General features: G+C 52.9%; 9 protein-coding genes across 9 annotated transcripts, besides 4 other annotated features; 2 read left to right on the forward strand and 7 right to left on the reverse strand.

Annotated features, from left to right (window-relative positions):
• Nucleotides 1-2,452: 2,452 nt before the first annotated feature.
• Nucleotides 2,453-3,530, forward strand: PODANS_7_2280 (uncharacterized protein; the record flags this gene model as incomplete). Its single annotated transcript, XM_001907753.1, has 3 exons — nt 2,453-2,531; nt 2,563-2,982; nt 3,070-3,530. 3 exons carry the CDS (start codon nt 2,453-2,455, stop codon nt 3,528-3,530), a joined length of 960 nt encoding a protein of 319 aa, XP_001907788.1.
• Nucleotides 3,531-3,857: 327 nt separating this feature from the next.
• Nucleotides 3,858-3,875: a sequence feature (primer 7G5B).
• A 109-nt stretch (nt 3,876-3,984) lies between these two features.
• Nucleotides 3,985-4,093: an STS (microsatellite 7G5 NON POLYMORPHE).
• An 87-nt stretch (nt 4,094-4,180) lies between these two features.
• Nucleotides 4,181-4,198: a sequence feature (primer 7G5Abis).
• Nucleotides 4,199-4,468: 270 nt separating this feature from the next.
• PODANS_7_2320 (uncharacterized protein) lies at nt 4,469-5,827 on the reverse strand (the record flags this gene model as incomplete). The annotated part of the gene is made up of 4 exons (XM_001907754.1): nt 4,469-4,798; nt 4,848-5,338; nt 5,401-5,491; nt 5,570-5,827. The coding sequence occupies 4 exons, from the start codon at nt 5,825-5,827 to the stop codon at nt 4,469-4,471; spliced, it is 1,170 nt and encodes a 389-aa protein (XP_001907789.1).
• A 711-nt stretch (nt 5,828-6,538) lies between these two features.
• Nucleotides 6,539-7,764, reverse strand: PODANS_7_2270 (uncharacterized protein; the record flags this gene model as incomplete). The annotated part of the gene is made up of 2 exons (XM_001907755.1): nt 6,539-7,504; nt 7,576-7,764. 2 exons carry the CDS (start codon nt 7,762-7,764, stop codon nt 6,539-6,541), a joined length of 1,155 nt encoding a protein of 384 aa, XP_001907790.1.
• A 1,282-nt stretch (nt 7,765-9,046) lies between these two features.
• PODANS_7_2260 (uncharacterized protein) lies at nt 9,047-9,346 on the reverse strand (the record flags this gene model as incomplete). Its single annotated transcript, XM_001907756.1, has 1 exon — nt 9,047-9,346. One exon carries the CDS (start codon nt 9,344-9,346, stop codon nt 9,047-9,049), a length of 300 nt encoding a protein of 99 aa, XP_001907791.1.
• Nucleotides 9,347-13,042: 3,696 nt separating this feature from the next.
• On the reverse strand, nt 13,043-14,060 carry PODANS_7_2250 (uncharacterized protein; the record flags this gene model as incomplete). The annotated part of the gene is made up of 2 exons (XM_001907757.1): nt 13,043-13,166; nt 13,234-14,060. 2 exons carry the CDS (start codon nt 14,058-14,060, stop codon nt 13,043-13,045), a joined length of 951 nt encoding a protein of 316 aa, XP_001907792.1.
• Nucleotides 14,061-16,634: 2,574 nt separating this feature from the next.
• On the reverse strand, nt 16,635-18,446 carry PODANS_7_2240 (uncharacterized protein; the record flags this gene model as incomplete). The annotated part of the gene is made up of 1 exon (XM_001907758.1): nt 16,635-18,446. The coding sequence occupies one exon, from the start codon at nt 18,444-18,446 to the stop codon at nt 16,635-16,637; it is 1,812 nt and encodes a 603-aa protein (XP_001907793.1).
• Nucleotides 18,447-19,054: 608 nt separating this feature from the next.
• On the forward strand, nt 19,055-21,460 carry PODANS_7_2230 (uncharacterized protein; the record flags this gene model as incomplete). Its single annotated transcript, XM_001907759.1, has 4 exons — nt 19,055-19,077; nt 19,143-19,901; nt 19,968-20,110; nt 20,169-21,460. The coding sequence occupies 4 exons, from the start codon at nt 19,055-19,057 to the stop codon at nt 21,458-21,460; spliced, it is 2,217 nt and encodes a 738-aa protein (XP_001907794.1).
• Nucleotides 21,461-21,603: 143 nt separating this feature from the next.
• PODANS_7_2228 (uncharacterized protein) lies at nt 21,604-23,082 on the reverse strand (the record flags this gene model as incomplete). Its single annotated transcript, XM_001907760.1, has 2 exons — nt 21,604-22,166; nt 22,353-23,082. 2 exons carry the CDS (start codon nt 23,080-23,082, stop codon nt 21,604-21,606), a joined length of 1,293 nt encoding a protein of 430 aa, XP_001907795.1.
• A 1,093-nt stretch (nt 23,083-24,175) lies between these two features.
• On the reverse strand, nt 24,176-25,668 carry PODANS_7_2225 (uncharacterized protein; the record flags this gene model as incomplete). Its single annotated transcript, XM_001907761.1, has 2 exons — nt 24,176-25,258; nt 25,315-25,668. The coding sequence occupies 2 exons, from the start codon at nt 25,666-25,668 to the stop codon at nt 24,176-24,178; spliced, it is 1,437 nt and encodes a 478-aa protein (XP_001907796.1).
• Nucleotides 25,121-25,207: a repeat region (rgion duplique sur le chromosome 4).
• Nucleotides 25,669-27,584: the final 1,916 nt, after the last annotated feature.

A 27,584-nucleotide genomic window follows, 5' to 3' on the forward strand; every position in this document is an offset into this window, starting at 1 on the left:
GGCTCCGGAATGCTGGGTGAGACGGCCGGCGTGCGGGGCCGGGAGGCTCTCGATCCGTCGGGTCCGGTTGTGAATTCAGAAAGTGGACAGTCAGATCTCCATAACCGTTTCATACGCACAGTCCGGAATGGAAGGAGGCCAAAAAGAAGAAAAAAAATCAGACGTCGTCGCGAAAACGTGGTCGAGTGGCGTGTTTCTTTTGAAGATGAAGGGTACCCTGTCTTGAGATTGTGTTCGCGCGTGAGTGACGTACGCTGGGTTCCTGGTCGTGATGCGTTCAGGGAGTATACTGGGGAAAATGATTCAGCTCAGCAAGGCGGCTGATCAGGCGGGCGGGCGGGCGAAGGCGATGGAGCCTGTGTCGGTACGATAAGAATTAAATGTCAAAGTTGCAAAAAGAGTGCGTTGAAGAGAATCGAAGAAGAAACGACTGGCTAAGGTTGGATTCAAAAGAGGGTGGGTGGTGGTAGGTAGAATATTCAGGCCGGAAGCTTAGAGCATTGTGAAGTGGTGGTGGGATGGCGAGACAGCGGCGTCTGGTCAGAAAAGCTTGAAGCACCGGGATCCAATAGGTGCAATGCTATCCCGAAGAGTTGAAGGCGGGAGTATGCGACCCAAAAGAAGGACGGCCGGACAAGGCGGCTACGGCTACGGCTGCTCTCTCTCCTCCACGCGACACAAGAGGTCGCCACGGGCCGTGGGGGTGGGTGGTGAGAGGTTCGTGGGTGAGAGGGAAAAAAGGATGGAACGGGAGTTGGCCGGAATGGAGGGTACCTCCAAGATGAGAGAGAGTGTGTGTGTTGCGGAGTCGCGGAGGTGGATGGTGGTCGCAATTAGATATTGGATGATACGGAGTACTGAGGAGACAAAAAAAAAAAGCTCAGTATGCCGCCGATTGGTTCGCTGGCCAGCGTCTGTTTTGCTATGCAGCATTCAGGAGCTGCCATCTCAACGAACAGCGGACGAGAACCAGAAATGCCCAAGACAGTGGGCGACACCGCTTGACCGCTGGAAAGTTTCCAGAACAAGGCTGAGAGTTTAATTTCGCGTACCCACTCTCTGCAGCGCTGTGATAGGGTGAAAGCCATCGCTACCGGTCGCTAACTGTCCCAATTCGACCTAGCCAGCGTCCGTCCGGCCTGGAGTTTCTTCCATTCTGGGGTCAACGGGGCTGTGTCACGCAACATCGAGGCTAGCGTTTCGACGTCTTGATCTTCAACCTCGCCAAAACGAGTTTCGTTGAAACTTTGGCTTGGTCGGGAGGAACGATGATGCCCTCCCGCCGACACTTCTGGGCCGGTGATGTTGCAACCAAGCTCGGGGCGGCCGGCGAGTGGTGCCAACTCTCCGCTCTGTCCTCTGCAGCCATGTCCCCTGCATCATCCCTCGCCTGTTGTCATCAAAACATCAACAAGATGATGGCCGTCGATGGTGTTTGATAGTTGACACAATGGCTGCACCTGTGCCCAAGAACATTCGCTGCAATTGCTCTGTGGCGCCGGCGAGTGCCACGGCAACACAGGCCGAATCCCTTCACTGACACCTGCAACACTGCAGCATCTGCAGTTTGTCACATTGCCTACTGCGGGCAGAATGGAGCCTGGGATACGTGTTCGACGGTGGTGAGCGACTGTGGAAAGCCCAGATGCAATCGAGATGCGGCTGTCGAGCTCGGCAGGGGACGCGCCTACTACTGTGGATGTGTTAATTAAACTGTTATGCAAAACAGACGAGCGCGTACCTGATTCGCGTCTAGTTCGCGTTCAATTTGTGCATTTATGCCGACTACGGCCTTTCATAAAGCTTTACAATGAGCAGCTCAATGCTTCAGAAGTTACAAACAAAAAAAAGATAGAAAGTGATGTGAAAGAACTGTCAGTCTTGCCATGCACAATCTAAGCATTGTTCCGAGGACACAATTAAAGCTAATGCAATAACATGTCGGCTTAAACAAAAGGAATGCAACGTAGAAAAAGGCAGCTAAACAAAATTCCGGTAGTCCCGCAACTGTGTCAAGCTTTGAGTATAGCACAACTCCAACCAACAACAAACTCCCCGCCTTCCTAGTCCTGGGAGGAAGCATTGTGGGCAAATCCCAGATGCAACGTCGAATAAAGACCTCTAAAAATAAGAAGAAGAAGGCGGTTGTTGATCGATCGGGACACACACGGAACCCACCACACCCACGCGACGATTCGGTGGAGCAAAAAACGCGAGCATCTTCCTTCCCGTCCGTCTGGGAAAGTTTGACAGAAACCCAAGAGTTTGCTTGGCGATTGACGATTCTTGAAACGGGACCCGATTCGGCAGGCCCTCGTCTCACAAGCATTGATCAACAGCCGCAGCCGCGCGCTTTCCCCTGACGAGCGTCTAAGCAGGAGGCGCACTCTCACAGCCTGACGTTACTACTCAAACAGTCAGCAGGCTAGGCTTGTATAATCACAAAATCAAGATGCCAGCTCTTGGAGAAGTGCTCAAAAAGTTCAACCCCTGGCACAAGGGTACTTACCACCCCCCCCAACCCATCTCACGTCACACAAGATATCTGACACCGTCTCACAGAGGAAGAGCCCCTACCACCACCCTTCACAGCTTCGACAGCCTACCTGCTGTTGGCCCTCTACGCCCTCATCTACTTCATCCCCTTCTACCTCTCCCCCACCACCCGGCCATCGCCCACCCTCTCCCGCGATGCCCCCTCGGTGATCCGAGCCCGGATCCGTTCCGTCTCCCTGTCCTGTGCCATCTGCACACTCACCACCTCCCTAATCCTCTCCCGCTATGCCTCCCTCTCACCATCAGCAATCTTCCATCTCCTAGGAGTCTACCCACTAGCCCTGATCCCAGCAGTCAAAATCCTCTTTTTGACCGCCCTCCTCTTCCTGGGCCCCTTGTACAGCTACTTCATAGTTGAAAAAGGCTACAAACAATGGTCCACCCTCCTCCCACTGCGAGAAACCGTAACAGAATGGACCGACTACCGTAATTACATCGCTGTACGTCTCCCCACCATTCTCCCACCCCCCCACCCCCCTAAATATTAACAAAAGTTTCAGGGCCCAATAACAGAAGAAATCCTCTTCCGCTCCTCCTCCCTCCCACGCCTCCTCCTCTCCCAGGCCCCCCTATCCAGCACCCTCTTCCTCTCCCCCCTCATCTTCGGCCTCTCCCACATCCACCACTTTTACGAATTCCGCCTCACCCACCCCGCCGTCCCCGTCTCTGCTTCCCTTTTGCGGTCCGTATTCCAATTAGGGTACACCACCCTCTTCGGCTCCTACGCCAACTTCCTCTACCTCCGCACCGGCAGCCTCCTCGGCGTCTGCGCCGTCCACGCCTTCTGCAACTGCATGGGCCTCCCCCAGGTCTGGGGACGGGTCACAGACGAGAACGGGGACAAGAAGATCAACCGGCTCTGGACGGTGGGGTACTATGTCTTGCTGGTGGCGGGGGCGTGGTCGTGGTACAGGAATCTGTGGGGGTTGAGCGAGAGTGTTGAGACGGGGTTGGTTGGGGTTGATCAGTGGTGATATGATTTAAAAAAGAGAACAAAAAAAGCATGTTGGGGTTGGGTTGGGGGTTGGGTGGATAATGGCTGTTGGAAATCATGTTGTTGGTCAGGTGTTAAGTAGGTGGTGGGGGATTTATATCAATTTAATAGCATCAGATATGTAACCAAAATCACTGTTGAACACATTCAAATACGTTTTACATGGTCAATATCGCATTACACCACTCCCCGTCGTCCCCACCCCGCCTATTCTTGAGATACATTATATAACTCATACCCATTCCAAACCCGCCTCGCCCCTCATCGTCCCTCACGCCCAACCGAACACAAGAGCCCCAGCTCCCAGTCAGCCACGGTCTCATCATGCATCTTTGTTTGCTTGCGTCTGCCTCTGTCAACTTTCACAGCCCGCCCTCCAAAATAATACGCCCAGTCATGCAACGCATACGCGCGTTCGTACTTGCAAGTGAGAAAGAGAGAGAGAGAGAGAGAGAGAGAGAGAGAGAGAGAGAGAGAGAGAGAGAGAGAGAGAGAGAGAGAGAGAGAGAGAGAGAGAGAGAGAGAGAGAGAGAGAAGAGAGAGAACATGATGTTATGCAGGTTGTACGCCGTTTACAAAAACCAAAAACCTTGTCCGTCCCCCCGCCCTGCCTGCCTGCCTGCCCGCCCGCCTTGCCTTTGCCAAAACACACTTTCTATGCTTGTTTTGGAAATGAAAAAGAAAAATAGATCATCCACTAAAATGGCTAAAGGCTAAAAAGGGGGTCCCGAGAACGCGAAAACGTCATGTACAGGAAAGAAAAGAAAAACAAAAAGTCTCGATTCTTACGCCTTCCGCCGAGATCAGGACCAGGAGGGAGTTTCGGGTCGGATGGCGAAAGAATCATGCTTTGGAAGGGGGCACCGCCAGAGGTGCGCTGTGAATACTCAAGTTGGCCCTTTGTTGACTCATGAGTGCTCATGAGTTGGCAGCGTCCCTGTTGCTCTTGGCGCTGGCGCTCATGTTGGTGGTAGGAAGGGACAGAGCCTCCTGAGCCTTTTGGCGAACCTTGGCCCAGGCAAAGACAAGACCACTGACGAAACCCAGGAAGATGGCAGTAACACTGCCGAAGGTGACGGGAGCATCGAAGAAAATGAGACCGCTGACGGCGATGGGGAGCTTGTTGAGGGCACCGACCATGGAGTAGGTTGTCGAGGAGGTGATACGAATGCACCAGGACGAGCAGTACGAGATGAAGATGGCGGCCAAACCGGAGTACACCATTCCAATCATGAGCTTGTTCTTGGTCTCCTCGGGGAAGTTGCGGGCAAGGTTCTCAGACGACCAATCCTCAAACAGCAGGGAGAAGACAACCAAGACGGGGATGGTAAGGAGGTTGTTGTAGAACATGGCTATTGGGTGTCAGTCTACTGTACTTCGATCGTCGTAGTCTCGCCAGAAACTTACTGTCATAATCCTTGAAGTTCATCTTCTTGATGACCTTGCGCATGCCAAGCACATACGCAGAAGTGCAGATGACGTTGATACCCATCCACGCGTAACCGGCGTTCAGGGTCGACAAAGCATCCTGCTTGTCGGGGGAGATTCCCACACCATCAATGGCAGCCTGGATATCAGCCCAAGCAGCAACGACGGAACTGAGGACCATCAAGCCGAAAGACAACAGGGTGATAGGGGTGACGCTGCCACCGAACCAAAGAACCTCTCCATAGGCGATCACAATGATGGTCAAGTTCTTGAAGATGGTGTAGACGGGAACGGAGAGGAACTGGAGGGCCTTGGCACCGGTATAGATCATGCCGACGAGGAGCAGAGAAATAGGGAACCCTGAAATTGTACGTCAGCCAAGAGTTCGAATATCTGAAACAACAAAAAAAAAAGCAACATACATTTCTTCGCCTTTGTCGAGTCGAAAGGAGCGAGGTTCTTGAGAATACCGGTTTGCTTGAAAGCCAGGATCGCTAATGTGCAGACGGCAGACTAGATCGCCATGTTAGCTTCCAACTGTTCATCCCATCCCTTGGAACACCGTCACCGCCACGAGAGAGAGTTGCACACCTGAATAGCAAGATAGAAAAAGTTCAGGTTCCATTCTGAGCCAGACACAACGTATTTGTTCACGACTGTCATGCTGATAGACGCCAGGCAGTATGCGAGAATGGAGGCGCCGGGGCTGTGATCCAACTTGTCGAGCAGGCCAGGCTCCTGGCGCACACGGAGGGTGGCAGGCGAGGCCCGGCCGAGGAAGGGATCCTTCTCCCCTCCAAAGTCATCGCCGCCCCTCATCTCGATATCTTCGTTCTTTTTATTTGACATTCTGGCGTTTGTAGGAAGCGGTTTTTCGTAGGATCGTCGCCGTCGAGATAGCGAGTGGTTGTGTTTCCGCGACGGAACGCCAGGGAACGAAGGGTATCAACGGGCGCCGGCTCAACTAGGGACCAAGCGAATGGCTGAAGGGCGCTGAAGTGAGAAGGCGTTCACCACTCTCCCAGCGTTCTGGTGGTGGTCTGTCTCGTCGCCGTGGGGGTCGTCGGGCAGAGGGCGGTATGGCGGGATGGCTATGTCGGACGCGTGGAAGGAGAGAAAACACAAATGCTGTTAAATTGGCAACGAATCAACCTCTCTGCCCCTGTCGAGCGGTCGCGGCTCTCCTTTGTTGGTTTCTTGGCGAATGGTTTGGTGTGGGACTGTGGGGCACAAGAGAAGTGGAAATCCAATGTTTCAGAGCCAGCCTAACCGATAGCTGCATAACTTCATCCGTCATTCCAGCAGTGCCAGCCATATGCAGCTATGCAGTAAGTATACAATCACGAGGCATCTGATGAAGACAGAATTACGCATGCCACTTGGAGTGTGGATGAACGTTATTTCCAGCCTCCCTGCTCTTTGGGAAGACTCGGTTGGGACCAACCCTGGAAGTGCTAGACTAGTTCCACGGCCATTCATCTGAAGAGCTCCGACGGTCAAGTTAAGCTTCTGAGTCCATGCCAGACCCGAGTCCAAGTCAATAATACATATATGTCAGCCTCAGTTCTCCCCCCCATCCGGACTTGTCCCCTCAACAACAATATTCCCCCCCTCCCCCTCCCCCGCCTGTCCATCCCCATCCTCCCCTCCCTCCCCTCCCTTCCCCCCATCCTCCCCCTCCGACGGCGCCACCGGAAAGTTCAAATGCTTCCAATCCTCCAACTCCTCCGTCACACTCCTCAACCTATCCCTAATACTCTCAATCGCATAACTCCCCAGCAGCAACCTCAACGGCGGATAAGAACAATGCCCCAACTGCCACACCAGCTCCGCACACTTCACCGCGCTCGTCGGCTGCCTATCCCCCAACCACTGCACCATCCTCTTCGCGTGCAACGCCGGGCTCGTCGCATGACTATACGCCTCACTCGCCGGCTTGATCAAAAAGTGCCCCCAAGTCGGCAGACTGTTTGTAATCTCGGCCGGCTCGTCCCTCCTCACCAGCCCCGGCTCCACCAGCGTGGCCTTGATCCCGAAGCTGTCAACCTCGTACAGCATCGCCTCTATCAGCCCCTCCACCGCATACTTTGTCGCGCAGTACGGTCCTAACCCAGGCACACCCAGCGCGCCGGAGGTGGAGCTGAAAATCAGATACCGCCCCCCGTTTTGCTGCCGAAAATACGGCAGTGACGCCTGCAGGATATGCAAAGTACCCATGAAATTCGTCTCGAACTGGTTGCGCACTTCATATTCATCCTGGTCTTCACACGCGCCGATGACGCCGTAGCCGGAGCAGTTGGCTATGCAGTCAATCCTCCCGAAGCGATCAAGCGTTTTCTCCATCACTTTCGACACGGAAGCATAGTCACGCACGTCGCAAAGAGTGCCGAGGCAGGAGTCGGAATTGAGAGTAGCGATCTGGGCCGGGGTCGTCTCAAAGACGCGGCCGACGGTGGTGACGAGGTCCGAGTGGGAGAGGATGGACTTGACGAGGGAGCGGCCCATGTGGCCTGTTCCGCCGAAGACCTTTGGGGGCAATCTGTCAGTCTTGATGTACTGTGGAAGGAAATGATAGGAAGGGAACATGCAATCCAAACAAGCTGTTTAGCAGGCGGCTGCCCAGGCTGGGGCGGCTCGCAGCTGGCTGGGAGCTGGAGCTTGGGTTTGTTGCTCCCTTCTCCTCTTCCTCCTCCATCTCGGCCTGTGGGTGTAGCTGTTGTTGGGGCTTCAGAGCCAGCGATGGAGCCCCCTCCTGCTGTTGTGTCGGCATTGCTGCGGATATCCATCTTTGCTTCTTGCCCAATAATCCTTCACTACCCTCAAGCGGTGTGTGATGTCAGGTTTGTTATGCCCCAAAGTGCCCGTGAAAAAGTCCGTGATTGAGGGTATGAGCGCTCCTCCCACTCAAACTCGACAAAATCTCAAAAAAGGGGGGGGCAGCAATGCCAACCAATCATGAAAATATCACATATGCCTGCCTGCCCCAGCCAAGCAAAAACCTCAAGTCATTTCTCCGTTTAAATCTTCAGCAGAAACCTTTTGAGTCAAAAGAAAACACACACTCAATATCCTAAACTCATAACCCGTCACGGCTGATGTCGTTGCTCTTGGACGACGTCGAAAAGTCTTGGCAAATGGCACTTGCTCAAAGAGCGAAACCCGAACCCTTCAAACCTCAACTGCCGAGGAGCCAATCACGTGATACGTCCGGATCAAAAACCCCCCTGAAGCCCCTGAGTTGGAGTGGAGTACATCTTCCATCATCACCAAAACCCAAGGTCAAACAAAGTCCAGAATTATCAGAAAACTGGGGTTCTACCTCTTTCATTACTATCTACCTCACATGTGCTCATTTCTTCTGTGTGTGTGTGTGTGTGTGTGTGTGTGTGTGTGTGTGTGTGTGTGTGTGTGTGTGTGTGTGTGTGTGTGTGTGTGTGTGTATCTGTGTGCAAAAACAGGCCATCATCCATGGCCAGCTAGAACCCTTTGACTGCATCCAGCTTCAGGTCGTAGGTAGGTATGTTCAATCCCAAACAACAAAAACATCCCAAGTTAGTCCCCAAAACCAAAAAAAACCAACTCGCCATCCAAAACATTATTTGCCCACTCGTTGCTGTTGTTCTTCTTGTTGTTGTTTCCTACCCAGTTCATAAATACATCCCAACAAAAATAAGCAAAATGCAAAACTGACTGGGAAAAACCGCCCGCCAAACCCCCCAGAAAAACTCAATGCTATTTTGTGCCGCCCCGTTGCCCATTCGTTGTTTTTCTAAACCAGACCAGAAGATGCTGCGTCCCAGAAACAAAAAAAGCCTAAACACCATACTCGTAAACATGCTTCGCTTGACGCCCTGGGAGTCTCCCTCCTATTTTCAGACGACGACCTTCCTTTTTTTTTCGGAGCAGAAAAAACCGTCCCAATGTTGATGACAAGGGGAAAAAATTGAATACATACGCCTCCCGCACTCGACTTGATACAGGAAAACAGAGAAACTATTACAAGAGTTAAAAGGTGCATACTGGATGTCGCATGTTGTGCTGAAATGAAGCAACATCAGTTCAAATATGTTACTGATAGATGAGTTGGCAATGGCCCCCGGGATGATATTGGCGGTCCAGCGCTGGCTGGACCACTTCACGCGCCATCTTGTAAAGGTTGACCCCTTCAGCAACTCTGACGGGGCGATATGCGTACTCTAATGTTGGCTGAACAGCTGGGGATTTTGGCAGCATCTTGTACAGATGACTGCCTTCGGCAACCTTGAATCGATTCTCGATGGGTTCACAGCTGTCGATCCACGCGTCTGGGCGAGGGCCATATTGTTGGAGCCACCGCCATCTTTGTTCGTCTCTTTTCGAGGCTGCCATCACATGTCAGCATGCAATTCGTTTGCAATCGGTATAATGACAAAGCAAACCAACTTACCAAGTTCCTGAGCGGCGTCAAGGTAATTTTTCGGAAGCCAGTCGTACCGGTGTTCAACCAACTCCTCCGGCGATCTCTCAAGGAGGAGTCTCGGACGGCCATACGTCCGCACTTTGCTTTCTTCGAGTCGGTGAGGAACGCCCTTGTACACTACGTACTCGGCGTAATCCTCATTGAGGACCAAGTCACTGTTCTTGGGGTCCGCCCCTGCGGGGTTGGTTGTCAAGAATGGTGGCGAGTCCAAGACGAGTAGCTTCTCATCGGTGTTGTTCATGAGCGGAACCAGGAGATTCTGACGATAAAAAATGCATTGGACCCCAGTGATTTTGCGATTATCCTGCGGGTCCGCAGCTGGCCATTGGTGGATGTAGGCACGTTCGATGTCCTTCCACGCCTTCGTGAGATCTTCTCTGTGATAGATAATAAAGTCTTGTTGTTCAGTCGTGTACTTCTGGTTGCTGCGCTTCCCCTTTTTGGCCTCGCCTGCAGTAGCAGGCGAGGACTCGACTGTGTCAGTGCCTCTTACACGTTTTGTAGAGTATGGCTCGGTTCTGGGGCTGTTTCTGCGCCCCGACCTGATGGGAAACTCGGGGGTTGACCGCCCGGAACTGGGAGTCATGGTTGTCGACCCGCCATCTGATGAGCCGCGGCGTGAGAGCGGTGGAGAGTACTGGCCAGACATCCAGGATCTCTCTACTGAGCTTGAGCGAGAGGTAGACCCATTCCAGGAAACCGCCGAGAAAAATGAGCCCGATGGAGAGGGTGGAGCTGTGAAAGGGCCCCCGGGGTATCGAGAGCTGGGAGCTGGCACACTGGCCATGAGAGATCGGATTGACGGAATTTGTTGATCTGACGGTGCACGCGTCTGGCCCGTGATATGGTCCAGGGGCAGTGATGGACGAACTCTGAGGACTATATCCATCCTGGACATTGTCGTTTGGGGAGTTGAAGGAGGTGTGAGGCTCAATGCCAAATTCGGAGGACTAGGTAATTTACCGTTGCCTAGGGTGCTGGAAGGTGTGGCCGGTGGTGTGAAATCCAGCTCAGAGATGCTGGGGATTCTGATGATAGCCATGGTGAGAGCCTTCTTGTGTTGTGATGGAGATGGGTGGTGGTGAATGGGTGGAGTGATGAGAGGATGCTTGTATAACTAAATAGAGGATCGTGGGATATGCCACTCTGTGAGGAAGCAGTGGAGGGTGGTATTGAAGACGAACCACGAGGGTGATCTGAGACCAAGAGTCCATGATGGGGATCGTCGAGGGTATTCATACTGCAGACAAACTGGCAGCTGTGGGGACGGAACCGATAGGACCCTGGGTGGGAGAGCGCAGCAGGGGAGGGGGGTGCGCCAACCAAGCGCGAAGGGGGTGTAGCATCTAGGGGTACGGTAGATGTGTGCCGACTGCATGGAGGGCGAGACCTCTTTCGAGTCTGCCAAGCCATGGTATCTAGAGTCTAGTCTTTTTGGTGCGCTATCACACTGCCACCACCAGCCTTGCAGCGGGTGCTGTTTTCTCGCAAGTTGAAGACGCCATGTTCCCCCAGATGGGCCCCGGACGATCTCACCACGGGCCTTGCTGTCAAAAATCTCTCTGAGCTCTGGCAAGCCACGATCTTGCCGGCGGCTGGTGGCGACAGGAAAAGCTCCCAGTGACTGAGTGATGTGCGTGGCATGGGGAAAGCGATCGCTCCTGTCTGTCTAGGTCATTCAGCTTCTCGTATCAGGGCTGCCTCGGAGGCAGCACTAGCCTAAAGACGTAACGGTCGGCGGCTTTTGCGCCGTCCAGGAACAAAGCGGTGATTTTGGGCTAGCAGAGAGAGTCCATGATGTCGAAGACGAAACAGCGAGCAGTGAGGCAGTGAAACTGGGGATGATATCGACCTGTGGAAATCTTGTTTTGGGCGAGTCTACCTCCGGGCCAGAGCGAGCGACTGCCCTGCCAGACATAGCTACTGACAGTTTCGGCTGTCAACTGTTGACCATGCCCGAAAAGGTCTCTATGACCGTTGCCCTTTCCTCCTTTTGGTAGCAGCCGCAGTTTGGGCCGCGATGTCTGCATGTACGACAGCGCTTCCTGCATCCGCGGTTCTCAACTTTGAAGCCACTTGCCCGCTCGCCCGCTCGCCCACTTGGCAGGCAGGTGCCGGAGCCGCTGTGTTGCGCCTGGAGCCGTCATTTCGTTCCCTTGGGACGATTCCAGGTTCGGCCGACGGCTTCAGATTCGAATTGGCTTCGTCATCAGCACTGCCCGGCTCGTGTCATCTGCTCTCCTCCCAGTTCAGCGTTTCGAATCATCTCAGCAGGCCACGCTTTATCAGCACTCCCACCCACGTCGGACTCCGAGATGGGGAGTAGGGAAGGTAGGCTAAGTAAGGTAGCAACTCGTACGTCGTATCTTCAAGCCTGCTGCCTTCATCTGCATCTGACAGTCATTGGGCGAGGCGGCTATCCCCGTCGGCTCTCAAGTCGTATGAAACATGGCACGCCTATGATTGGCCAGAGAGAGAACAAGTCAAGTATGCAGACAATATCTGATTGGGCCATTGCCAGAGCAGCCATCTGCCAGAGATCGAGACTCGAGACAGCCTTGCTGCAAGACACTCAACATCTTGCATCGATTAGCTGCTTCCAAGACGTGCGAAGACCGTCGCCCTTGCACATTGTCCCATGTAAAAGTAAACAAGGCAGGAAAGGAACAAGTCACCTCCCAATGCAGCTCTCTGGACATCCCTACCTCAGCTGAATGCCTTTTTCGACTTTTCGGTCTTTTGATGGCCAACGTTTCCGCTCGCTTTGATCTTTGGACCCACATACCGCCCAAGATTCTATCATATATCACTTTTCCCCATCCCGTGCCGCCATCGCCAACACAGCATCTTTTTGCGCAGAGATTGGACTGTCGTTCATTTCCCTCTCTGCTCTCTCGCAGATCGGAAGCGGCATTTGTGATTGGCGAACAGTGACTAGGAACTGATGCCGCACCTGTTGGCGTCTTGGGGGGCCACAAGGGCCGCACCAGTACTCGACCCGGAAGCTGGATCCATAGGACTCACGTTCTCTCTCTCTCACTTGTCCTGCTGGCTTGCCCCTCTGCCTCTACCTGATTCAGGAACGAGGGTCTAGAAGGTAGATACTCGAAACAATGACCATTCTGTTCTGAGGCCTGTCTCACATCAACAAACCAAGCTGCCCACTGTCTCCAAGCGAGGTATTTTATGACGAGGAAAAAGACCTCTCACTCTGCTCCTCGGCCAGCCCAACACGCCAAGCCGAGTTGCAGACGCCACCATTGACATAACTCGATGGCCCCGCAGACGGATAGATCTGGTGCTCCCCAGAGGGGGGCTTGAACTAGGGATGGTAACACCGCAGCTGTCACATTTTGGTTTCCTGGTACGCATATCATCATAGTGATTATAGTGTTGACGATAGCACACTCCTCGCAAAAGGAAATACGAACATGAGGACATGGTGTTGTTCAATTGTTTGTTGTTGTCTCATACTGGGAGAAAAGGGAGGAGATTCTCGTCTGTGCGCTGAAAATCACTGCCTCCATGGAGGGAGGAAACAGTCAGCCAGTATGGACAGGATATGAAGCTGACTTCGCACAGTACCAGGAGCAAAGCAACGAGTATCAAAGCTTTCCCCGATTTGTCGACCCACCCCCTCTGCCCTCGACAACCACTCCCAGCTGTCCAGCATCGAGCATGCTTTGTCCCGAAGCAGTACCAAGGAACGACTCGTCTCCAGAAAAGCGCCTGTCACAATAGTATAGTCAGCATTAGGGCTCTGCAGCTTAGCAACATGATATGTCGAGTTCCTTACCAGCCTCGCTCTTCCCCTAGTGAAAGATGAGTGCAGTCACTATTGAGCTCACACATCCACCCCCCACCAACGCCCCGACCACCTCTCCAGGCGAGATCCTTGTGACGATCTGCAGCGTGTGCAGCAGAGGCCCCTGACGAGGTTGCAATGCCATCGCCGTGACACTTAACTGTCCCGGATACGATTCCCGCGGGGGATGCCCGTCGCCTGTAGACACTCAACCCGCAGGTGAAGGCCCGAAAGTCCTCAGTGTCGATGCTCTCCGGCATGTCACCAGTCAACACTCGGCCCAAAGCGATTATGGTGGCAGCATGTGAGCAGAGCAGAACGGCACGCACGCCCTCTCTGTCGCACTGAGCAATGAGCTCGTCCATGGTCCTGGCGACTCGGTCATGCAGCTCATCAACACCCTCTCCCATGCGGGTCGGCGTTACTAGCGGTCTGTACTCTTCGTCGAGCAGGCCCGGGAACAGCGGCCTCAGAATTTCATGGGACGCTGGGACCGGGTGCTCAAAGTTGGCTGCTCCATACCACTCACCCAGACCAGTCTCGCCCCTTATGGACAGGCGCTTGTCAGTGACGATGGCCTTGCGCACAAAGGGTTCGACTGTCTGAAGACATCGGTAGTATAGACTGGAATAGACGCGCTCAATGGGCGGCTCTGCCTTCAACAGCCGCTCGCCGAGCTCCCTCGCTTGATCAACGCCATGGGATGTCAGAGCCGGATCAGCCGCTCCGCCAGTTGGCGACCGTAGGGTCGCTGTGTAGGTGCCAGTGGCGTGATCAACGAGCCAGTTTGATCTGAACTGATAATTGGATGTCAGCATTTTCACCACACTACTGCACAACACCGCAAAAGATGGTCATGACGCTAGCTAGGCCACCCTGAGGTCTCGAGCATCCCTTGATCTGCAAGTGCCAGCCACGAGCTTCAATCAATCAATTAAGAAGAGCCAAGACAACGGACGGGTAAGGGTCTCTGACGATGCGTGGGAAAAGAAGCACAAAAAGGAAATTCATCAACGTCAAAACAAAAACAGTCGACATGACAGAACTGAGCGAGAAGGAAAACTTCACACTTACCCCATGACGGGCCACGTAGATCACCTCCAGTGGCATGATGTAGACGAATGCAGGGACAGATGGGGGAAATAAATGTGAGTGAGTGTTTGCCTGAGCTGGTTGGGGTTCTTCTGCTTTCTTCTTTTCTTTTTTTTCTCCAGGTCACGAACCGACTCAAGGTGGTCCGAAACTTTGGGGGGGGGGAAATAACACATGAAAAGATCAGCAAAACCGTTCGTCTCAAATTCATTCGACCGCACACAATCCATTCTCGTTCTTTTGTTGCTGCGTACGCACTGACGGACGCAAGAAATTTTGCAAAACAGTACACACACAGCAAGAAGATTAGGGGGATTGCCGCAAGAGGATTGGCGCGCGGAAGAGACCGTTGATAATACATGGGACACGCAGTTTCCACACGTTTTTTCTGTCTGTCTTGAAGGGTTTTGTTTGGATGAAAATAGGGGATGTGATTTCGGTGTCTGTGTGTTTTTGTTCCCCTTAACTTTTTAAAGGGTTGAGATGGCAGGAACCAGGACGATCAGGGTCCTTGTTGTCAGCCATCACTGGCATATCATTGACATGTGGCATGTGGAGTTTACTGTGTATGGTGTTGATCTTGGGGTTGCAATGCACCTTGTCATCTCGATCAAGGGCAACCGCTGGTTGGTTCCACAGATAACGGATGAGATACCCTGTTCCCAATACATTGGGCACAGGCAGGCAGGTTGGGCTACATAAATCTGACGACAGCAATTTGGGATTTGGGAAGGAAAAGAGGAGAAATGGGAGGAGGGTGTGCACCTTTGAAGGGGGGGAGTGAGTTGATAGGTAGGAGTATATAAAACCCCCTGGGCGTAAGTGTATGTAAAGGGTGTATGAACGGGGTGTGTGAGAGCGAACTCTTTCTTGAGACTTTTCAGAACTTGCCCCAATCCGGACAGCCCCAAAAATTGCAGTCCAGACACTGGTCTTTTTGAGACGAAAAAAATGCTCGTCCAGAAACAAACAGAGTGAAAAAAGTTGAGAAACAAAACAGAGATAAGGGAAACGGCACTCCCGTGACACTCCCGTTTGTGACAATGACAACTTTGACTCAGGGTTACAGTCAAGAGAAGGGACTGGAAGGGTGTGCTGTTTGTGATGAGGAGGAGGGCAAAGATCTTGATGACTGGGAACATGGACTGAGGTAGGTGAGGGGAAGGAGGAGAGAGGTCAGGCAGGAAACGGCAAAAGAGGAAGAAGCTACGGAAGTTTAATTTACTCACACAAGTGTACTTTAGGTAGTACTTTTTGGTCTGAAAGGTTCTGAGGTACAGTACTAAGACTGGACTGGACTGACTGGATGGGTGTTGTCGGCTGTGGTTTGCTGAGATCGGGTGTGCCCTGTGATATTGAATGGGTGACGTTTTCAAAGTCTTCAGAGCAGAAGAATAGCGGTGATGGATAATTCAGATTTTCCCACTGCAAAATGTGAGGCAATCTTGAATTAGCGGTGTTGTGTCGAGTTATGTAAGTTATTGCGTGCGCATGTATATGTGTGCTGTATGTGCTGTAATATGCACGCAGTTTATGCAGGTTCTCTCGTCTATCCCGTTGTTCAGTGGTTGTGCTCTGCTATGTTGTGTGTGTACATACTATTGGGTATATGCAGTATATATGACCTGTAAGAAAAACCAGAGCCGAAGCCGAGTGCCGCGCCCTCCCTCGTTTCTTGAAGGTTCGCTGTTGTATGAGGTGGTGTTGGGTGGTGTGGGTGTGTCTTGTCGGGACCGGTCCTGTGCCGGAAGATTTTGTCCTTTTGTGACTTGCAGTAGTGAAGCTGTGATGAAACGGGGAGTTTTAATTCTGCAAGACAGTTTTGAAGGTTTGACAGCACTTTTCTCTGGAGAATCTGAGAAACAAGTCTGGAATCGCTTCTCCGTGGAGAGTCGAGGGGAGTTTGAGACCCGAACAATGGCGGGGAGCCGAGGCACGCTTGTGAGATGTGCAAGTGGCTCATATAACCCTAACCCTATGTAATCCGGTGATATGTCCCCGGTAGATGGGATGAAAGGGAGGAAGTAGGGGTCGCAGGCGTTCATACACACCTGCAATTGCCCGAAACATGACGATCCCGAGAGCAGTGCGGCTGGAGCCTCCATTCCAACCCTTTTCTCAGCTGTTTGGTAAATGGTGGTGCCAACACTTCAGCTTTCACGGCAGGCAACTGCAGGGCGGGTGTGCAAAAGCATTTCGTGATCTTCAGCTTTGACATTGTCGGTAAGGCCAGAAGCAACTTGTAAAAATCATCAAATTCGGTGTATAGATAGTAACAGTTTGAGCATAGGTAAAATGAGTTACCTCTGCCGCAGCTCCTTCTCGTGCTCCACCCAGAAGTTGGCACACTGCCTATGCCCCCAGAACTCGATCCACCACTCACCGAAACTGTCTTCGACTTCATAGTCCACCTTGGCGACCCGTTCATCTCGCTTCAGTCCGCAGACAACGCATGCTTTTGGGGCGGTTGGTACATTCTTTGCCGCGGTGACAGCCATGTTTGTAGCAAGCTCGGGAATCTTGAGGTTCTCATGATGAGCACTGTTCATTGCCGCGACAACGCCCCGTAGCCTACCGACTTGCTTCTTCCAAACCTCGATGACCTCGGCTACTTCTTGCTCTTCACGGATAGACTGAGTCTTATCTATACCGGCCAGTTTCATGCCTGGTTTCCCGCCTGCAACCGCAGCAGAGATGGTCATGCTCTGTGATAGGAACTTGTCCCTGTGCCAACGCTGCTTCCGACCTGCTATTAATCTTGACACGACCGTGGCTAAAGCTAGGTAAGCTTTAATGAAAGCGAGGGTCTGGGCGGAGCCGATGATCCGTTGGTAGCCTGGGGAGGTGGTTGATAGAGTAAGGAGAGGTTTGAGAAGGGTCGTTGTGGCAAGATCGAGTAGTTGAGGACAAAGTGAGAGAAGAACCGAGGGTGGAGGAATGTTGGTCGGGGGAGGACCGCGAGGTTCGTGTGATGGCGCTGGTTGTGCCGGTGGATTGCTATGTTGAGGGGCCTTTTCTTCTGTTGCTCCCCAGTCTTGCCATTCCCACTCTGAATTTGTCGTTGGGGCTGGGGCTGGCTTGGATTTCGAGGTTGTCTTGATTTTGGGCTGTGAAGCTGTTTTGATGGCGGGTTTTGTGGTGGTATCTGGGATGTCTTTGAACTCCTCCCACTTGTTGCCAAAGCCGTCACCAACCTCAGGCCATGCCGTAATAGGAGATGGCGAAGCTTGATTCGCTTCCTGGATGTTGCGTACTCCTGTGGGCGGTTTTACTTGAAGTTCCTTCACAAGATCGGGCTTGCGGTCATGAAAAGATGATCCGTAGGGTGACTTTGGTGCCTTCGGGTAAGCTGAAGGACTCCCATGGAAAGCCGCGTTGGAAAGAGACAACCCTGGAGGTGCTTTCTTAGATGATGGGGCCGAGTCCACGTCTAGCCCAAGCAAGTCGTCTACAGGTTTTGTGGTGGTGGGCTCTGTTACAGGGGCAGGCACAGCCTCAAAATCACCAAAGTCATCCTCATTGATGTCCCCATTCTCCGCTTCAAAATCGGCATCAAAGAGCACATCAGGGTCCGGGTTTCTCTTCGGTTTATGCGAGTCCTCCAGTCCAAGGTTGAACAGTTGATTGCCCATCAAGTCCATGGTCGATGCCCTGGTGACACGGGTTCTAGATGGTGGGCTGGTGATATTTGTCAGTGGAGCCGGAGGCTGTGGCGGATCGGCTGGCTTCGTTGCAGCCTCAAAGTCCCCCCAGTCATCTTCATCCTCCTGGTCATCTTGTACTGGTGTGGATGTTTTTGAAGGCGCTTGTGTTGTCGCACTCTGGCGTTGGAAGCCCCCCGATCCACCCAAATCACCCCAGACATTACTGTTATTGGTCTGAGGATGACCGAACTGAGCTGACGCAAAAGAGCTTCCTTGTGTCGGTGCCAGTTGTTGAATAGGCGGCCATGGTGCGGATTGCTGGCTAATTTGAGCTTGCGTTTGCGGTTGAGGAGCCGGTGAAGCGAAGTCCAAAAAGGAGAGGGAGTCCTGAGCTGGTTTTGTCTGTTGCTGCTGAGGTGCTGTGCTTGATGGCGTGTCTGCGAAAGCCGCAAAGAGATCGGCCGACATTATCAAAGTTTATCCTTATGTGGTTTCTTCATACAAAATCTAAAGTGTAAGGTAGTTGTCGTTGGGGTGGCTGTTGGACGTCACTTCGAAGGACAGGGTTAGAAGAGGCTCGAAGATTGGCGAGGTGGGGCTCACTGACAGGATCGCTGCAAGGTCCCTCTCTGGACCCTGGTATCTCGAAAGCTTAAACAACAGATGGTGGGAGAAATTGATGACTCACGGCTTTATCGTGATATCTTCTCAAGATGAGGCTCTTCGAGTCTCTTGGTTGGGCAGCCTGGAGTTATCTCTGCAACAGGTTCAGAGTTCACGAATTGGATGGCCAACGATGCGGCGACGTCCAGACAGGAGGCTTGGGAACAGGGGGCTGATATCCATGCCATGCGCCACATGATTGGCTGGGAAATGTGCCCCACATTCAGCTACCACTGACAACGTTCCTTGTGCTCACCACCAGGATCCTCACCCTTGTTTCCTACACATGATGAATAGCTCACGAGTTTTATGATACATATAAAAGAGCCTTGCCATTGAAGCCATCTCAAAAGACGTCCAAAAAACAAGTAGACGGACGTTGGGAGGCTTGAAGAGCATGCTGAGCGTGCATTATGAGGTCACCAGCTGAAACAAAGTAAGACCCACTCTCCCCCTCTCGAGTCTCGAGTCCATTTATCACTAACACATAACTAACCACAGATTGAGGTGGGAGGAGACATTCAAGCATGGGACCAGGATATCTGACCTCCAACGGGCCATCAAATTCAACGGTCCAGAGAGTCCATGCGTAGCTGGTCTACGCTCTCTCTGTTGGAAGGGCTTCCTACTATTCCCGCACGCTCCCGCTGAAGAATGGCCTCAACTTTTGCGCCAACTTCGAGACTCATATGATACCCTGTGCGAACAGCATCTCAAATTTATCAGGCACCCCGAACAACTAGCCGCCCTATCCTTCGATCCCCTTGCAGACGATCCCGACTCTCCTTGGATCACTGGGCGCCAAGATGAAGCCATCCGCGCCGAGATCCAGCAAGATGTTTCGCGGCTTCCCGATGATCCATTCTATCACCAGGAGGTCATTCAGACCATGATTCTGGATATCCTGTTCCTCTACTGCAAACTCAACCCTTCCGCCGGCGGGTACCGTCAGGGAATGCACGAGTTACTTGCGCCAATTGTCTATGTCGTTGCGCAGGACTCGGTGGACGGCAAGCAGTCTTCAGCGGTTGATACTTTCGATCCTACGATAGTGGAATTGTTGGACGCTTCTCAGGTCGAGCATGACTCCTTTGCCTTGTTCTCCAAGGTTATGGACCGTGCTGGCGCTTTTTACGAGGTTGAGCAAAACACCATCGTCGAAAAAAGCAAATACATCCATGAAGTTGCCTTGCTCAAAATTGATGAGGAACTTGCGAACCATTTGCGAGACATTGAAGTTCTGCCGCAAATATTCTTGATGTAAGTGTTTCTATTCCTCACATAGAAATCTCGGACAGTGACCCCATTGACCAGCCTACCTTGTAGACGATGGATACGCCTCCTTTTTGGAAGAGAGTTTCCCTTTGAACAAACCATGATATTATGGGATGCCATCTTTGCCTTTGATCCCAACTTGGAGATGATAGATCTCATATGCGTAGCTATGCTTCTCAGGATTAGATGGACGCGTATGTCAACCTTTTAAGCACGCGTGGCATTGTCATAGCTAACCATACCCTATATCAGTCCTCGAAGCTGAGTACTCGGTGGCACTTCAGCTGCTTCTGAAATATCCAGCCCCTCCACCACCGCACGGCCCTCACACCTTTGTCGACGATGCTTTATATTTGCAGAAACACTTTGATGCCGCGGGCGGTGTCGCACTAATCGCCAAATACAGCGGTAGACTGCCTGCGGCAGCATCAGTGGCATCAACAGCAACCTCGACCCCTGCACGGTCATCCACCCCATCATTTTCAGGCTTTGGTTCACTCCGACAAAGAACTCTCGGTGCCAGGTCACCGTTATCTTCCACGACAAAACTCTTGCAGCAACCGGGTGGTGTGGAGGCTATCCTGCGCGGTGCTGCCAAAAATGTCATTGAGAAAAGCGAAAAACTCGGACTTAACGATGCTGTCCGTGACGCTGTTGGGGAAATACGTCGCAACATGCAAGGCTTTCAAGAGTCTCGAAGTTCGCCCAGAATCAACAGATCACTGTTTCCCGGAAACACTCTGGCTGTTTCCATTTGGGAGCAGAGGAATCGTCAGTTAGCAACCATGTTGGAAGAGTCAATCACGAACCTCAAACAGCTGGTGGCCTCTGACTTTGAGGGCGACAAGCAGAAACAGCTCGAGACAGTGGAACTTGCCACGGCCAAGATCCAGTACGTGAAGGCCTGCTTGGAGGATTCCACGCTGGATTTGCCAGAGGAAGAACCTCCGACGCTGGCAACATTGAGCATTTCCACCCTCCCCGAAATCAGATCGCCGACGGTTGCGTTGGATACCACACCGGTGGTTATGACATCATCCGCCGTTGAAGAAGCCAGAAGTTCACTCTCGTCACCGGCTTCATCGGATAGAAGCAAGCAGCTGTCGTCGGTGCCGGAGGAGCCACATGTTGAACCTGTTGCGGAGGAAATGGTTGATAAGATGGACACCGATCCACCAGAAAGAAAACAAACACCACCGCCACCAGCCCCAGCCCCCGTCCCCAACCCAGAACCGTCGACTTCTGTTGGACAGACCCCTGCAACTAGCCCGACCCCTAAGGAGCGCCCGAAAGGACCAATACCTACACGGTCAACCTTGGCTCAGTCCTCTTTTGCGTGGATGTTGGAGCCAGACACTACAATATCAGCTGCTCGGTCGCCGCCGAGTAGGCCTCTGAGCAGCAGTGGAAAGAAGAAGCACAACCCCAGCCGGGAAAAGAACGCGTTCTTGTTTGGAGAAGTGGTTCCGAGTGATGGAGCGGCAGGGGAAAGGACAGTATCACCAGACGAGATCTTTGGACTGCAGCCGATCAGGAAGGGCTGAGTTTGACAAGGTCGGCTCAACTTCTCTTATAGACTGGTGTACCTAGCAATTTTTAATCTCGACAAGACCCAGCAAAATTCTCGCCGACATGGGGATCCCCTCTCTGTGGCCTTTCTTCCTTTTTAGTTCTCGTCCTTCTCTCCTTACCATGCCGTCCAGGGCAGCGCAGGGAGAGCAGGGAGAGCATTGAGAGCATTGAGAGCAGCGAGAGCAGTGATGGCACTACTACACGACCACAGCTCCCCACGAGGATATACAAATGGCGTGTTCTCCTTTACCACAGCAAGAACTTGGGCGTCCGCGGCAGGATCTTGCGGGGAAAAGGATCCCTGGCTCACCGTCCAGAAGAAGAAGACCTTTCTCGGCCACTGCGGGATGGACGTGTTGGGCGCCAGTGTCGTTTGGAAGTCGCAGATATCCGAAAGCGTGATACCGCTGTCCGGGTGGGGGACGACTCGGCGGGTTTCCCAGATGTACCGACCGGTGTATTTGGTCGGGAGGGTGGTGGTGGTGTGTGTTGATTCTGAGCATGGGCACGGCCAGGTGGTGTCTTCGCTGAAGAAGCAGTATTCGATGGGGGATTTTTGGTAGGCGGCGCCGGGGCCGGTCGTGAGGATTTCGTTTCGGAAGGGGGAGTGTGTTGCCAGCTTCAAGCGAGATGACGTGGGCGGGGAATTCAGATCCTCCTGATAAGCAGATATCGTACCTGAAGTCGTGAAGCTTGTTCCTCGTGTTCTCCATGGTACGAGGCCGCCACCGGATAACTCTAAAAAGCCACTTCCCTCCTATTTAACTCACTGGCCTGTCACCAGGAGGAGTGCTGCTCGTAAGAGTCCCTCCGAATAAAGTCAGGTGAACCGAATGTCCGCATCTATGTCCCGTGCAGGACGACCAAAGGGCTTCCACCCGGGTATCGTCATGCGGAGCTCCTTGAAAGTCTCCATCAACGCCTCATCCAAATCGTCTTCATCAAACTCCCATCTCTTTTCGGCGCGCCATTCATCCCACTTGGCCCACCGTCTCCTGCCGCCATCATGCACGAGCCAAAAGGTCTCAATGTGCCCAAAATCACACTCCATGGCAGGGCTGTGCCAGCCTGCCTCCCAGGAGGACCTATTAAAAGGAGAGTCGACGTCGTCCAGCAAAAGTTCAACCTCCTTGACACTTTTCAGCTTATCAATAAGCTCAAACATGAAGTTCGAGACATATCCCTTCAAGCAGGGAACCGCCAGCCGCCTCGGTATCAACATCGTGGCAATATGATCAACAACGACCGTGTGCAGTGAGTCTTCCAAAACCAATGTGTCGAGCTCCCAGTTAGCCCACGTGTATTTTCTGTGCGAGGAGGATTCTTGACTATCGTCGTGGGGGGTGCAATCCAGGTACATTTTGTGATACACGGGGGGGTGACAAGAGGTTAAGAAGCTTCGTGCCTCGCGGCAGGTGTGCAGCGGTGCTGGAATCGGGGGTGGGCCGACGGCTGTGTCGTAGGTCTTGGAGGCACGGAGGGCGCGCAGTCTGCGGGGGATGGCGGTGAGTTCCCATATCTCCAAACGGATTTCGAAAGGAAGAAGGGGGAAGTGATGAAAGGTTTGGAGGTTGGCGGCTGATTCTGTTGTCATTTTAGATCGCTATCCCACTGCGTATGTGTGGTGATGAAGGGTGAGTACGGGTGGGTTTGGGTTGGAATGGCAGAGAGTTCCATTCTATCTTTTAGGCAGCTGCCTTCGTTGCCTGTCGCCTTGCCAATATCTCATAGGCGGCCCATGACATCATGGAATATACACTACTATCAAGTCTCCGCGGTCTCCAACGGGACGAACGGCCAGTCTTGATAATCTTATCCGGATAAGTCCTCCTCCTCTCCTCCCGCCACTGATCCAGCCACTCATCCCACCTATCCCATCTAACTCTATCGCCGCCATTCTCGGCATCAATCCCCCTCGCAAGCGACGTAAACCTCCCTCAAGTTGTGGAAATACCTGCGCATATGGCGTAAGTATGTACCCGTACGTTGGCTGGGGTTCAAGCCCCGCCCCTTCAACATCGTCCTCCCAGCCAAATGTCAACCTCAGCGTCTTGAACCGCAGACGATAGGGGATGAATCTCTTGAGGTCAGATTTGCCTATTGAGAAGCTGTCAAGCTCCCAGCTTACCCACATATACTGATCGTAATCCACGTGACGGCCCCAACCGTGCACCTGTCCGGGACTCTCTGTTTCACGAGGGAGACATGCCGAAAACTCTCGCTGATACACGGGATGTGACCCCCGAGTGAGGGCATTGCGGGCTTCGCTGCAGGTGTGAAGGGGGGCCGGGATGGGGGTCAGGCCGGTGATGAGGGCTGGGTACCACGGTCAGGGGTCCTCGCTGTTGGGTTGGGCGTCGGGGTTGTTTTTGTTTATGATGCGGACTTCCACTGTGCGAGGGGAGGCGGTAAAACGCCAGATCTCGGCGCCGAGTTCGAAGGGAAGATGGGGAAACAGGTGGAAGGTGGTGGTGGTGGTGGGGTTTGGTGATGGGTGTGTAGGTGGTGTAATAATATCCTTGGTGAATGTAGGGGCGATGTTTCCGAGTGCCTAGGTGCCCCTCAGTTCACGATACGACACTAATGTCTTGCTTATCATTTGATCCCTTACAGTAGCGACTACCTGGCTATCCACCTGTTTCCCTCTGTCTGGAATACGACCAGGACTTCACGGCGCCCAGTCCTCATCAACCATTACTCCCACCACTCTTTGATGCCCTCATCGTTATCTCCATGTTCACGTCATTGATATCAGGCATGCTGTACCCCTTGGCTCTCAAATCCAGCAGGCTAATTTCCTCAACTTTCGCCCACTGACTCGGGGGCCACGTGGTATGGCGTACCACCGCATTTTCGGCGCCGCAAGGCCATAAGGGATCGTAGCACGCAGGCGCCAACCTAAACTCACTCGCTTCGTAGCAGGTGATGCAGATCGTTTTCACCTTCTCGAAAGCACTTAGTTTCCAAAGGTATTTGATTTCAGCTGCGCACATTGGACCACCCAGTATTGAAAACTGGAGATGCTTCACAAGGGGTGCGAAGGAGGCATAACTGGGAAATCCGCAATCAAAACCACTGTTCCACCTCAACTCCCTGGTGTCGAGGGTGTCGATCTCCCAATTGATCCACACATAGCGGCGCTGCCCAGTATCTCCTTCGAACTGGTTAACGGGGGCGAGTTCAGAGCCAGCCGTTGTATAGCCGGCCCTCATCAGCTCCCCGCGGGACTCGCGGCACACTTGCAAGACCGGAGGGGTCGGAGTTGGGGTGAGGAGGGTGAGTGAGATACGGAGTTGCATCGGCGGGGGTTCGCGTCGATAGGGGCTTGGACGGGCTGGACGACGAGACCAGAACTTGCCGCAGACTTCGAGGTAAACGGTGCGAGGCTGGATGGTCAGACGCCAGATGTGAGCGCAGAGTTCGGCGGGGAGGCGAGAAAAGTAATGGAATTCCGGCTCCGGTTGGTGTTTCTTCGGTCTCCCCAGTTTCTTCCGGTTGTTCGCGTTCTTCTCCTGGTTTCTACCCCTTTTTCTTTTGGCTGTTGTATCGGTTTGAAAAGAGAGGGCTGTTGATTGTTGCAAGGCAAAGTGTGTAAGGACACAGGATGGACCAAGATACCTTGACTGTGGTTGCCCACAGAAGGCAGCAGCGAAGCTCTCCACGTGCCCCAGGTCCACCTGTATCTCCGAAAAAGGAGGAAATACTCCAGACATAAGAATGATCAGCCAAGCACTCAAGTGCTGGAAGATGAAAGGCGGAAGGTGAAAAAGCTATACAACAAGAGGGAAAGAGCAATCAATGATACGAGCGGCTTCCAAAAGACGACATTGTGAGGTGTATTTTGTGGGGGAAGGAGCGAGAAGTGAACAAGATTAAGGGAAGGAGCCTCCAAGTCAGCAAAACTCAGGGGAAGGAGCGATAGAGGTAGAAAATGTGATGGGAAAGAGCGAAAAATAGGTCTCATCATGGAACCATAAAAACCGTCTATACCAGCGCTCCGGACATCAGAGCTGCATGAACATGCAACGCGGGGAACGGGACGGCTGATAGAAGAAAACCTCTTGACTTCTGTGGTCGAGGTTCCTGAGATTTTCTGGCGGCTAAAGTCTTCCCCGAATACACGCATCTCGTAGAAAGAAAGCAGACTGCCGGGATGTCTGTACGTGGACGGCCGCGTCATGTCGATCAGGTCTTGTTTGTTCATGTGAGGCTTTTGAAAGTGAAAGACCCTAATCTCATTCTTCTTCTCTAGTCCTCCTTTTGCAGGCATTTACTCACGCCATGATCTTGTAGCTTTGACCATGAAACTCAACCCACAAAGCATCATGCCAGCAGTATAACCCACCACCAAACCATCCAACCAAAATGTTGCCCTCCTCACCATCCCTCCTCCTCCTCCTCCTCCTCCTCACAGCTCTCCTCCTCCTCCTCCCCCTAACCACCGCCCAAACCACCACCCCTCCGACCCCTACAGCCCCCCCAACCCCAACCGTCACCAAAATCATCTCCCTCTTCTACCTCAACGACCGCGCCCACGACGACTTCCCCCGGCCCTACACCCCCACCCCGCACGCCATCCCCGGCCGTGTAATCGCCACCGACTCCCTCCTCAACTTAACAACCTACATCGTAACCAAAACCCAATCCTTCCCTGGCCGGCGTCGCCCCCCCTTTGGAAATAACCCACCCCCCTGGGCCAAAACCCTCACCTCACCCCCTTCATCCCTCCCAACACCATGGTGGCGCCCAAATTTTGGTGACAGGAACGGCACAGGCCAGCCGATTACCATCACCCAGGGCCCCTCAACATTCATGTTTACTGGTTCGAGGGGATGGGAAAAGGGGCAGAGTGTGGTTAATCGGTGTAGTTTGGGTGGGACGACAGAGGCGGTTTGTAATTTGACGCATGTGGGGAGCGCGTGGTATACGGGGGATAGGGAGTGGGAAGGGGAGTATTCGACTTATAGTTATACGTGGACGGAGGGGGATAGGTTTGGGTTTGTGGGGGTTACTGTTACTGCTGGGGGGGAGATGTTGAGTGAAGAGAATGGGGGTGATGATGGGGTGGGGACGACGGGGAAGGAGGATGGCGTGAGGTCTGCTAATGGGGGGGTTGGCAGGAGGGGGGTGAATGGGGGGGTGATGATGGGGTGGGTGGTTTGGGTGGTGATGGGGTTGTTAGGGGGGTTATGATAGGGAATGGATTTAGAACAAAAAGAAACGAGGGTTGGCAAAAGTTGATTGTATTTGGAGTAAAGTATGTGTGTTGTTGAGATGAAGACTGAGGTATTGTTTCGAAGGGAATTGTATAGGCAAACTGGCTGACATGGTTGTTTATTTTACGTTGTAAACAAAAGTCCTCAAAACCCTCACTACCGTTGAAAGCCGCTATGAACGACAAGAAGCTGTGGGAAAAGCCCTTTGTCTGTTGACGACAGTCCCTTCCTCAATCCTGTTCCTTGTGTGTGGCCTCATCCGACTGGGAACTCGCAATTGACCGTATTTCCCAGATCTGCACCCGCAGGTTCCGATCCTCCATCACCTTCTCCAACCCCAGCGTCTTCCCCCTCCCCTTCAAAACCCTACACAGGTCCGTATCCTTCCGAATCTTATCAAATACCGTCAAAATCTTCCCCGCATACGCAGGAGGAAACCTCATTCCCAATCCCGTCTCACCTCCGTCCCAAACCTCCAATACTCATCCTCCGCCGAAATAACATGAAGCTTATCTCGAATTCCCCCCAAAAATTCCAATAGTCATCCACCTCCCGAATAATATGAAAGCTCGTCGAGATTAGCAAACCTCTGCCCTCCGAGGAATATCTTGTCCCATTTAAACTTCAACTTCTGCACAAACCTCTCATACGGCAACACCGCCCGCTCAAACGCGCGCTTGTCGTCCCCGACGGAGATGATGCCCCTCTCCCAGTTAACCCAGATATACCTCTGCTCCAGCGGCCAAGGCTTCCACTCCGGCTCCAACGCCGGTAATCCCAGCTCGACCCGCTTCTCCCTCTCTTCCTTCTCCAGCCTGAGCTGCGTTTGAGACTTGAGACGTTGTTCGTCCTTGCCGGGCCTACCGAATCGGCCCCGATG

The sequence above is a fragment of the Podospora anserina genome, chromosome 7 (assembly GCF_000226545.1).
Source record: "Podospora anserina S mat+ genomic DNA chromosome 7, supercontig 1".
Taxonomy (NCBI): Eukaryota; Fungi; Ascomycota; class Sordariomycetes; order Sordariales; family Podosporaceae; genus Podospora; species Podospora anserina.